The sequence below is a fragment of the Rutilus rutilus genome, assembly GCF_951802725.1.
Source record: "Rutilus rutilus genome assembly, chromosome: 6".
Taxonomy (NCBI): Eukaryota; Metazoa; Chordata; class Actinopteri; order Cypriniformes; family Leuciscidae; genus Rutilus; species Rutilus rutilus.
Genome location: NC_140214.1, coordinates 16267517 through 16280062, shown reverse-complemented (window position 1 = coordinate 16280062; position 12546 = coordinate 16267517). Strand labels below are relative to the sequence as shown.

Here is a 12546-nt window from a genome sequence, read left to right as displayed (position 1 = left end):
CATATTATAGGATTGGCCCCTGTTGAAAAGACCAGCTTAGACCAGCATTTTTGTTTTTCAGACTGGTTTGTGCTGGAGTATCCAGTGTAGCCATGCTGTTCAAAAGCAAACTTTTAGATGAAACATGCTGTTTTAGGTTAAGCTAGTTGAGAACTTGGGGCCCTATTTTAACAATCTGAAACGCAAGTATCAAGCGTGAAACGCAAGTGACTTTGTGGGTTAGTCTTGGGCACTGTTGCTATTATACCGGCGGGATAAATGACACTTGCACCCGACGCAAATCTAAAATGGGTTGGTCTGAAGTAGCTTCATTATTCATAGGTGTGGTTTGGGCGTAACGTGAAATAAACCAATCAGAGCGACATCTCAGATTTCCCTTTAAGAGCAGGCGCGCTTGTTCCATGGCGGATTGCTATTATAACGGCGGATTTGCCAGGCGCATGCCAGGAGCGGTTCACAGCCGAGGAGGCCGACGTTCTCGTCAGGGCCGTAAAACACAGAGAAGTGACATTGTATGGGGATGGGAGAAACCCACCCAAATTAGATTCGGTTAAACAGGCGTATCAAAATTTGAGTAAATGTGTAAGCTAGATTTATGCCTATTTTTTCACATCTTCATGGACACAACAATGATTTCCCTCGTGTGTTAATATTTTTCCTTGAAGTAATGTATGGTTTTCTAAAAATGAGAACTGCTGCGTCTGTGTGTAGATGAGATAAGCAAAGTGCATGCGCGTTGTGCACACATTGATTATGGCCAAGCATGCGCCCTTAAAATAGCATATGAATAACATGCATTGTTTTCTAAACCTGCAAACTAGCACCAGGGAACGTTTGCGCCGGAACACGCCTCCTCTTTGCGCTGAACCGCCCCCCGGGAGCGCAAGTTAATTTCCTAATTTACCGACGTGCGTCTGTGGAGGGAAAAGTCCGCTGTGCGCGGGTGCAAAATAGGAATGATACATGCGTCGGTGTACAAAGTCAATTGCGCTGGGTGCAAGATAGGGCCCTTGGCGTCAACACCAGTACATATATATCCAGAGTCCATTGAGAAAATGTATTGCCAAGAAAAATGTTCTACTGGCCATACACACACACACACACATATACACATGCACATACATATAAAACATGAAGTTATTCATTATATAAAAAAAAAAATGTTTTGGTACTATGACTGATTATTTAGCCATTTCTAATTTTATTTATTTATAAATAATTATTTATTATTATTTTCAAATATAGTTATGTATTATATTATTTTTATTATTTAGACATTTTATTATCATAAACAAGATCATATTATTATTATCACAAAAAAAATGAGCCAATGTCTGTCACTCATTAAAAGCACATAGAGGTCTGGAGAAAAAAAAAAAACATATTTCTGATGATGCATTTTTCTACTGAGAAAAAATTTGGTGAGTTTCTTTATGAGACATACATACACCACTTACATCAGCAAAGGCCAGACTATCGATTTTACAATTCGACTTGAACCATAAAGTTAGCGGCCAATTGGCAAATAACTAAATAATTGCCTTTGGTGCATAACAAGTGTAAATTTTGAGCCTTGTCTGTATCCCACACCAGAGACCAGTGTTCAAAACACAACATATGCTGGTGATTCATTCTGCACATTCTGTTCTTTTCAGCAGGGTCACAGACACAGCTGCCTCTATTGCAGATGTCATCATCCCAAAGTAAAATGACTGTTGGGATAAATTGCCATTCATGTGCTCCATATTGCCCTAAACGCATTATATTTAATTGGCGAGGAGTGTTATGCGGCAGCTGTACCTCTGCTGATTGTGTTTCAGGTGTTCCAGCGACGTCAGAACGGTTTGACGGATTTCTCCAGGAAGTGGAGTGACTACAAGATCGGCTTTGGCAACCTGGAGGATGAATTCTGGCTCGGTGAGAAGACGTGAAATACACTTGAATTATAGACAGAGCGGTTAGAGCTGCCTGGAAAAAAAAGCTGCTACGTAATGACTCATTAAAAATATGGTCGTTTTAGGCCCCATTAAACTCTTCAGGCAGATCTAAATTTGGTCAGCACTTTCTGGCAAATGTATGAGTTTTACTTAAGCATCAATCCCTTTAAATGTAACTCAGTGAGGAGTGCTCTTGACTAGCAATCAGATGGTTGCTTCGTTTAAATATTGGATAGGCATTTTGGGGAACCATCTAGCTTTACCTTAGTACTTAATGCTAACTTGCTCCAGGGACACTGAATATCTTTCCTATTTGCTTGTATTATATGTAGCATACTTTCAAATGAGAGACAGTGCAGGGCTGCTCTGAATAAAGATGAAAATAACACAAAGTCTTCTAGCTCTGTGAGAGGCTGCATCAAAGCACCATCCTTTGAAATTCTCCATGTGTCCTCCTGCATTCAGTATCTAGAGTTTGTATCGGTTCTGTGCTTCAGGACCCCTCAGTCTGTTACTGGTGACTCTCAGCTTTCAGATTCTGTTTAAATGATCCGGTAATTATTTTCATCAAAATCCAATTTGATGGAAAACAATAGAGCCCATTTTTCTTTTTATCCCTGATGCATAAATCTTATTAGAAAGCTATAATTATATTCATTAAAATTCAGGGAAAAAATAACGTTTGTGCACAGCACGGATTTCAGAGCATTGTCTCAATTACAGATAAAAAGTAAACATTACAAATTATGCCTCTGCAGACATTTAGGCCTGGATAACATGTATAACGATATTTAGTGTGGAAGGAGCACATTTGAAAGATTTCAGCTCATGAGCAGAAAGTAAACACTGTTTGCAGCAGTGCTGCATTTCTTGGTACGTTTGAAGAGCGGCATCTTCACATACTACATTTATATACACAATAGACATTTAACACAATGAAATCACTTTGTGGCTGTTGGAGTAGACATTGCCATCACTGTGATAAATGCAACTGCCGTAATCACAAGTATGCTTTCTTACTAAGGTAATAATTAGCAGGGCTAGGCGGTATATTCTGGGACCAGTAGATATTTTGCTATACCACTGTATAACCACAGCGTGATAATAAAAAAAACAGACACCAAGCTGAAAACAGTCTATTCTGTGTACTGCATCATAGATGAGTGCTTACGTTATATATATATATATAGTTCGTTTTTCAGCAGTGAGACACTCTGCTTGGTCTGATGGAAACATGGTGTTAACTGTAGGTTGTTTATGGTATCATAACTTTGTGTTCTTCGAGTTTTTTGCTTTTCAGCCCAGCTGTTATGTAATGTGAAGTTATTTTTGTAATGATGAAAGACTTGTCGTGTACTACACACCTTTTTTTTGTTGTTGTTGCAAATACAACTAAACTGGACTACAAACACTATATGTTCATCAACCACACAACTTGGCAGATGAACTTTGCTGCCCTGCTTCATTCGAGCATTCAAAGAAGAGAGCATGTCTGTTTTCCTGTGGTACTTGTTACTTCTCCATGGTCCCTGGGCTCTCCTTGTAATTCCTCACCTGGTCATGACAGTCAGTTACTTCTGAATGGTGTATTTAAGAAATGGGGCTGGAGTTCAACCATGCAGATAGGACAGTACTGTAGAGATATGGTGTTAAAAGTAATAGAATCTGCTAGTCTGTTTGCCATTATTCCAAGAGATTTGCAGTCTTCCTGAACTGAGAAAAAAAAAAAGATTATTTTCTTTGCAACACATTTGAAAATTAGAATGTTTTTTTTTTCAGGATACTGGAATGATGTTATGCATTTTCAGTTTCTGCTTGAAATAATGCTATGATAATTGGTGTGCAGACTGTATTTATCACATTAACCAGTCTGACTAACTGGTTATTTTTACTCACTAATACAGTTTTTACACATTTCACTGTCGAAAAACGTTATTAATTATATTGATTCTTTCTTTTTTTTACTATGTTGATTACACCTTCGTCAAATGCATTTTCCTGTTTTAAGCAAACATCTAATACAATTTTGTGAGGTATAAATAATATAATAAAATATGTATAATAATAAAATGTGCAGTGTGCTGTTAAAAGTGCAGTACTTGGCCCAAAATGGTGATTAAAAGTAATATGATTCTGTAATATTTTAGATATCTTGCCATGTGATGCCTGGCTGATTTTAATCAAGTAAAAACACAGTCTCTTGCTTGGATTGCACTGATTGGGTCAGTAAAAAAAAATGGTGTTCATGCTGCTATTTAATGAGGTTCCCTTCATTGCATTTTTTACTAATCTCATTACAACATGGCCTCCCTTAAAGATGCTCTTTGACCATGTCAGGTGATTCAGATCATTTTCCCTCACTGTTACAGTTCATCAGCCTTCTGCTTCCTAGGTTCGTTCTATGGCTTTAAATCCTGAGGTGAGTTTAAGGGCTTAGTTACAGTTCAGCACATCCTTGTAGACACTCACGAAATAGATGGAGTTCTATTATCAGGAGACATCTACGCTATCAAAAAGTGATTGTGTCTTTAGCCAGACAGGGCATTTCTCCACTGCACAGTCAGAAAATTTGATTATCTTCAATAAACAGACTGTTTATCTGCAGTCTTTTGCTCCTTATCTTCAGAACATATAAGAGTCAGAGAGAGTGAGATGGACCACCAAACAAGCACGGCTTTTATATTAAATTATGGGCTCTTATCAGTGTGGACCATATTTGAAGACAACATTTTCACATGTTAAGGGGCTGGAACACAGAGATGGGATGGCTGGATGGTAGATAGTGTTCTAGGTGTGTTCTTCAGAACTTTTTTTTTTCTTTCCATTTCTCCATGCAGGGTTGGACAGCATTCAGAAGATTGCAGCTCAAGGTCGTTACGAGCTCCGCATTGACATGAAAGACGGCCAGGAGTCTGCATATGCCAACTATGACAGGTTTTCCATCGGAGATTCCAAGAGCCTCTACAAACTGAGGATAGGAGAGTATAATGGCACTGCAGGTGCGGCCGGAGGACATTTGGGCATTCACTTTAAAATACATTGAAAGGAAATAACTCATTTTTTTATTCATTTAAACAACCCAAAGAGGATCTCTCCAGAGTGGTTTTGGATATTTAAGCCTATCAATTGTAATTATGGTCTCTTTTTACCCCAGGTGACTCTCTGAGCTACCACCAGAGCAGACCTTTCTCTACCAAGGACAAGGACAATGACATCGCTGTCACCAACTGTGCACTGTCCTACAAGGGAGCGTGGTGGTACAAAAACTGTCATCGGGCCAACCTTAACGGAAAATACGGAGAGTCCAGACATAGCCAGGTAGTCCTAAGCACTGGACTGAAATGTCTGGTATATCCACATAATTAGCCTAAAGGTGCGGTCACATTTACCGTTGTTCTGCGAATCGTCTCAGGCGAAATCCAGTCAGGTCAATAGAAATCAACGCTATAGGGAATTTCGAGTGAGGACAAAATACATCTGGATTTGCAGTGTTGACCAACAGAAAGCTGCTTGGTTTGAAAATGACTTATGTGTGAGCTGTGCTTCATACATCACTACACTATTGACAATAGACAATGGGCCTTTTTTGCATTTCGCTAATGTTACCGCACCTTTATACATGCATTGTTTCCCCCACCTCTGGAGTAACAAGTAGGCACAAACTGCCTACACATGCAAACTCTTACAGGAACTTAGTACTTTGATTACATCTTAATTCGGCTATTTAATCTTACACCTACAGGGCCTTTGTTAGTTGTGACTCATTCTTTGTGGTTTTGTTTGCAAGGGCAAACGCTAAAGACAGGAAACATGCAAGAGCATTTGGAAGCAAACTGAAAGCAAATAAAGCAAGATAAGTGAGATTCACAGGCCAATGGGTAAAAATATTCTAGATCCGTCCTTGCTTAACTGTGTTGTGTCATGTCCTGTTGTCTCGCTGTCTGCTTTCATTTCAGCTTTCTCACAAGCGTTAGCAGGTTGGTGTAGCTTATAAACGATAAGGTCATATTTCCCATTGGTATCGGTGATATTTTTTTCATAAAAGCAGAGGTTAACACTCTGAAAACTAATAAAGGCCTATAATATAAAAAATATTCTTTTGAGAGGTGTTCTTGACTTTTTGAGATATTTCAGTAGTAATAACATTGAATTGCTAGACATAAATTGTAAACGTATGTTTTTGTGCTTTTGGATTGATACTGAAATGTACATTATCAACATACTGACAGCATCTTAAAACATTTTTCTTATGTATAACTTACCTACAAATTGTTCAGATCTTTGCAACTTTTCTGGCAAAACTGAAACTGGTTCATTGCACAATTCCATAAATTCCATAAAATGAACCTATGAATTTAGTATGGTTTCACAATATTGTATATCAGTTACTGGATATTAGATATGTTTAATAGCTGTTGGTCTGTATTTAAATCTTATGCTCATTTCCAATATTGTTACATTTAGATTACCTTTGCCGTCATCTAACACTGATTATTAAAAACAATGTTAAATAGCAAATCTTAAAACCAATATCCATTTTCAGACTATCCATTGATGTTGTGATGCCTAATTTAACTTTTTTTTTTCACCGATTTTTGGTGTTATTGGATATAACATGAAATAGTTATTGGCTTACTAGGATTTTAATAGCGGTGCATCCTTTAACCCCCTGGGGTCGGCGGTTGCGCTGGCATATCATTCTTATAATCTTATAATTCTTTGAATTTCACGAGATTCATAAACATTTATACACTTAAGTTATAAGTACATAGAGTGAAAGAGTTTAAAATGCTAATACAATGTCAGTATGTTGATATTTTATGTTTAATTTTCTGTCTAAACATATGAAAGTGTATCTGTACTAGAATGACATTTTATGAGATCGCTTTAGTTAATATAACTGTTTGTGTATTAACATTATGTGTCTGACTTCCGCAGGGTATAAACTGGTATCACTGGAAAGGCCATGAATTTTCCATCCCTTTTGTGGAGATGAAGATGAGACCTTTCAACTACCGCAGCATCAGTGGCAAGCGGAGGAGGTCCACCCATTAATCCACCGTCCTACTAGCTGTTTCTATTTTTAAATGAGGCGAGGAGGACACAAGGAGCGATGTAACTTATTTAAATCTTTGAATGACAAAACCCCCTTGACGAATGTTGGTTGTAAACTAAACCTTGAGGTTCGGTGACTTTCTTATGTGTAATGCAATTTGTTCAGTTCTGGGAGAATGAAGACTAAGTTTCGGTATTGCTCAGCACGTTTACAGTGTGAGGCCTAAGAAAAGAACCTCATTAAATGAAGAAAATAGATCATTTCTCCCTTTGAGATAAAAGATTTTGGGGAAAAATGAATGCCCCTAAAAATGAGATGCTTCTATTTTTATAAATGATGAGAAATACCTTTAAAGAGTAACTGAATGATTTTCATGTTCATGTGACCCATCACAGTGTTAGATTTTGCATTCACTGCACCCTGAAGCCTAATTTCATCTCATATTTAAACTTATATTAACAATTGGCCATGGTACTGTTGAACACAAAATTCTATCATCATTGAAACCTCAGAAACCAAAGAACTATTCAGTATCTGAGGGCAATTCAGACTAATCTGAAACAAAAATGCTTTTCAATCAAATAATTTGTCCCATATTTTAATTTATTTTAAATTGTACTATTTTTTGCAAGGCTGGGGTGCGTTTCCCGAACAACGACGTAACTCGCTGCTTAACTAGTTTGATGCATCGTCGAAGAAATCAACTAGCTAGTCACGACTGTTTCCCGAAACCATATTGTCGCAAAGTGGTCGTTCAACCACGTTGGTTTATGAAGTCACGCAAGTGGTGGAGTAATAACTTCTTTTAATGAATCTGTTTGAGATCGAATTAACGCTAGATGTTTTGCTATAAATTACAGACGGCATCTGAGGACTATTTCTCATTTTTCTCAGTTATTTTGCTTTATTTCCAGATTCAATCATAGGCTCGTTCTTGCATTGTAGAGCACGTTTGCACATGCGCACTCTTCAATAATGGTGCTTTAAATCTCTTGACAAACTAAAAGACGTAAACGATATTTGTATGTATTCTAAATAAAAGGCACAGGTTGTACTGAATGTCATCTTGCTTATTTTGCTCAAGATAAGGATTTATTTAGTCCACATGCAATGCAAACTGGAAACTATGCTTCTAATCACAGGTGGAGAGCTGTCGTTCCAGCTACACAACTTTGCGATGCTGTTTGCGAATGTTCGTTAGAACGATGGTTTCGGGAAACACTGACTCGTTGAACTATGCTGATAACGACGGAACTTGCGAACATGCTTTTGGGAAACGCACTCCTGGGGTGCGTTTTCCGTAGGCCTACAACTATATAGCTCGCTGCTTAACTACCATAGTACGATGCATCGTTGGAGAAATCAACTAGCTAGTCACGACTGTTTCCCGAAACCGTATGTCGCAAAGTATCGTTCGACCACGCTGGTTTATGACGTCTCGCACGTGGTGGCCCAGACAGCAACATAGTGTCGGCCCACATCTGGTGCGTGCTGAATCCACATGTGCCGGATCTGGGCCGGATCTGGGCCGACACTGTGTTGCTGTCTGGGGGACTAATAACTTATTTTAATTAATCTGTTTGAGATCGAATTAACGCTAGATTTTGTCATATAAGTTACGGACATGGCATCTGAAGACCATTTCAAATTTTTCTCAGTTATTTTGCTTTATTACCAGACTCAATATTTGGCTCGTTCTTACATGGTAGAGCACGTTCGCACATGCGCAGTCTTCAAAAACGGTGCATTAAATCTCTTGACAAACTAAAAGACGTAAATTACATTTGTATGTATTCTAAATAAATAACACGGGTTGTACTGAATGTCATCTTGCTTATTTTGCTAAAGATAATGATTTATTCAGTCTACATCTCATGCAAACTAGAAACTATGCTTCTAACCACAGCTCGAGAGCTGTCGTTCCAACGACACAAGTTTGCGATGCTGTTTGCGAATGTTCGTTGGAACGATGGTTTCGGGAAACACCAAATCGTTGAACTATGCGGATAACGACGGAACTTGCGACCATAGTTGGCTAACGATGCTTTCGGGAAACGCACCCCTGATTAGTAGTAAAAATATCACATCATCCCACATCAGTGTTTTATTTAGATCTGTCTAAAAGAACATATAAGCTGGCCTGAGAGCACTGATATGTACATATGAAGAACTCATATGGAGAATTTTTTGCATAGCTCCGTCACACACTCCATGCTTTACAGTGTTTCAAATGTTTTTGTTCCTGTAGAATAATTGTGTCCATCTGTGTCTTTGTAAATCCTCTAGGTTAATAGCAATTCATTGTTGAGTGCAGGAGAAATGCAGGCAGTGTTTACCACTGCAGAGAGAAGACCATCTGAAGTGTTCTTTTCGTAGATGTTTCTATTCCTTTCATTCAGAGTCTTTCTAAAATGGATGCTGACTAGCAGTCAGGCTTGAGCTTTTAAGGCTTGGCATATACACAATAGGTCATAAAAGCAATGCAACTCCTAGTGCAACTTAGAACATAGTCTTTATTCTTTAACGTTTTGTACCTGACAAAAATGTATTATTTAATTCTGTAGTTTAACATGGCCTCAATGTATTTTGTACAGTGACTGAAAGGTTTGTGAAGGAGTGGAACCATGAGATATTTTTCTAAACCTTTCCTCATGCAGTGTAACACTTACCTCATGCAGCAAGTGATATTTCTTTTTCTAGTAGCAAATCTCTCTCTCATTTCTGAACTAGAGGGTGTTTTTGTCTAATTAACTCACTGAAGTTGTAATACATTGTTTTCTATGTATTCACTTTTTGAAAGTACTGAAACAACAGTAGCATAATACAGATATGCTGGGATTCAATTAAAACATTTTAAAGATCTACATTTTATTCTGCATTTCAACTTAGTGCAAAACCAAAAACTGAAAATGATTGACTCGCTCTCATGCTGTTCCAAACATTGTTCCATTTTTTTTTTTGGAACACAAAAGGAGAATTTTGAAGAATATTTTTGGGTTTCGATAACATCAAATGTTATTGTCACCACAGAAAGTATTGCAGTACGTGTCCCAAACACCAAGATTTCTTTAAATATATATTTTTAAGTCAGATTTAAAATTCTGATTCTTCTGCTTCGGTATATATCTGCATGCTCTGCATAGATAATTTTTTTCAGGTCTCCAGCGTTCTGCTTCTCTAACAACACCTGTTTCCTATAGTCGCAGATCTCCTAATGAGCCTCTTCTGAGAGACAACACTATGATGTTTTCAAAGAGTTTCTCCCCTTTTCCTATGCTTCTATTTTTTTTCTTATCTTTTTGAGGGGTAACATTAGAGAGTGTAGCAACAGCTGGGATGGGAAATAGAAACCAAGTCAATTCTTAATCAGCTCAAGCTAATTGCATTGAACACTGAAAAAGACTTACATTTTTGCATGCACCAGAAGGCATCATTTTATCCATTTACTGTTCTGTGTTGAACATGGGTGGAAATGTGTGTACCTTCTTGTGTTTTCTAACCGTTTTCTTCAGCAAACTAATTGTTTGTGGTTCCCAGGAAGCAGCCCTTCTAGTTATTTTTGAAAGAGGAATATAGACTTCAGTTTGTGATTGACCGCTTCTCAAGAGAGAGACAGGGGCAGGTTTTCTTTCATTATTCATTGACTCTGCATATGGTGGAGACACTTCAAGTCCCCTTCCATTCTGACATGCCTCCTATCCACCAAACCACTTATGGCTCAACATTCACCATGGAAAACATGTTACACATAACACTTGGAACTCTAACTCTGTGTTATACAGGCAATCTGGTCATTTCACCACTCTCTTGTACTTTTATTTGATTTTGAACAGTAGGATATTGTAAAAATCCCCTACATTTTGTACCTAAATGAAAATGTGTTTAGCATGAACACTAATGACGCAGGCAATGTGTGCAAAAACAGTATTTGAGACATTTTTTCCCTAACTTGCTAACCACATTGTCAGATAACCTTGGATATTATTGTAACAGATCGAATTAGCTCTAGTTTAACTTAAAATGTGCTGTATAGTTCCTTTTTTAATACATTTTCTACACATTAATAAAATATTCAAAATACAAAATCTGAGTTTGATTGTGAAGTGATTTGGGGGGTATTTTTTAAAGAACCATTGCATGTTGTGTAGCCAATTAAAATCCTATAAATGATTAACCTTTTTTTTTCTTTTCTTTTTAAAGCATAGGCTACTCATTCTGCAGCGACCGAGTGGTAGCGCTTGGCATTTCACTGTTTGTATCGTTCCTCTTGTCTGTGTTTGCGCGTAAGACAAAATGTCAGTCTTTGCATTTGTGGTGGGGATTTTTCAGTATTTTTTTCTTTTCTGCAGGTTTCATTGATATACCAGTAGGTAGAGGCAAGTTTTGTCATTGAATCATTCGCTCAAACGATTCGTTCAAAACATTGATTCATGAACTGTGTTGCTCGGAAACGCGAAACCGTTTCAGCTTTGACTTCCTTTGGAATTATCATTGGTCGAGCTAAAATACACAAAGTAATGCAAAATAGCATCTAAAAAGTAAGTTACTCAATATTATTGAACTGTGGTGAAGGTTAAATGAAGCTTTGTGAAGGCTTTCCTCTTAAATGTACCTTTCAAACTAGTGAAATAAATAAGTCACTGTTAAAGTAACTAATTCATGTCTGTGTATCGACACTACAATCATAATAAAAAATGTAACCATGTAAAATTTTAACTATGCCCCAGTCGGGACTCAGCTGTTATTTCATAGTCAAATGAACATTGGGCTTTACATATAAATTAGTTGTTGTTGTTGTTCTAATAATGATAGTAGGCTATAGTAAAGAAAACAGCACTAGGATTTACTCCTTTTCAACAAGAACACGCAGGCACCTGGTTCTGCAGGTGAATGAATCTTCAGATGTGCTATAGTGCATTTGGCAAAGCGAATTAAGCTCATACGGTACTTCAGTGTGGAAGCACTTTGGATATAATGTGTCGAAAACAACATCACTGTTGAACTGTTTATAGGCTGTGAATAACACTCACAATCATGCTGTTAGTCTGAATATGCATGGCCTCTGCATAAAAAAATGATATGAAAATATATGCTCCTGTAGGAAACGTTGAGAAGAACGGGGCCGTGTTGAGTACAGAAAGGATACATTATCAGTGGTGGTTGCTTGGTGACAGAATTGTATGTACCGTTTTTATGTGCTACTCTCCTAATGCTGCGTCACACGCTTCACAGCCATAGACACACTCTTGCTAGGTGTTAATTTATGATCCAAAAATACATAAGAAATCCTCTTTGTATGTGATTCTGTTCAGCGCTACAGCTGTAATAACCCCTTTTATCTAAATAAGGCGGGTGGACAGAAGTCTTGAACTGACTTGCTGGGGCTTGTATTAAGTAACATTAATGCTTGCCTTTTCAATGCTTTCTCTGAGGTAGGAGGTAAAAAATAAGAGCCATGCCGCAGGTATTTACTGTGCACACTTAAAAGTGTCCCGATAAAACACTTTATAGCCCGATCATCAACCGGAAGGGCTCTCGAAATGGCTGACCCCT

General features: G+C 37.8%; 1 protein-coding gene across 2 annotated transcripts in view; it reads left to right on the top strand.

The window, feature by feature from the left end:
- The window catches only part of tnr (tenascin R (restrictin, janusin)), a 145423-nt gene extending 135538 nt beyond the window's left edge, over positions 1 to 9885 (top strand). For both annotated transcript variants that reach the window (XM_084410400.1, XM_084410399.1), the window contains 4 exons: positions 1821 to 1917; positions 4775 to 4936; positions 5092 to 5255; positions 6876 to 9885. In XM_084410400.1, the coding sequence (XP_084266526.1) occupies positions 1821 to 1917; positions 4775 to 4936; positions 5092 to 5255; positions 6876 to 6992 (540 nt within the window). In that variant the 3' untranslated portion in view covers positions 6993 to 9885. The remainder of the gene's footprint in view (positions 1 to 1820; positions 1918 to 4774; positions 4937 to 5091; positions 5256 to 6875) is intronic.
- Positions 9886 to 12546: the final 2661 nt, after the last annotated feature.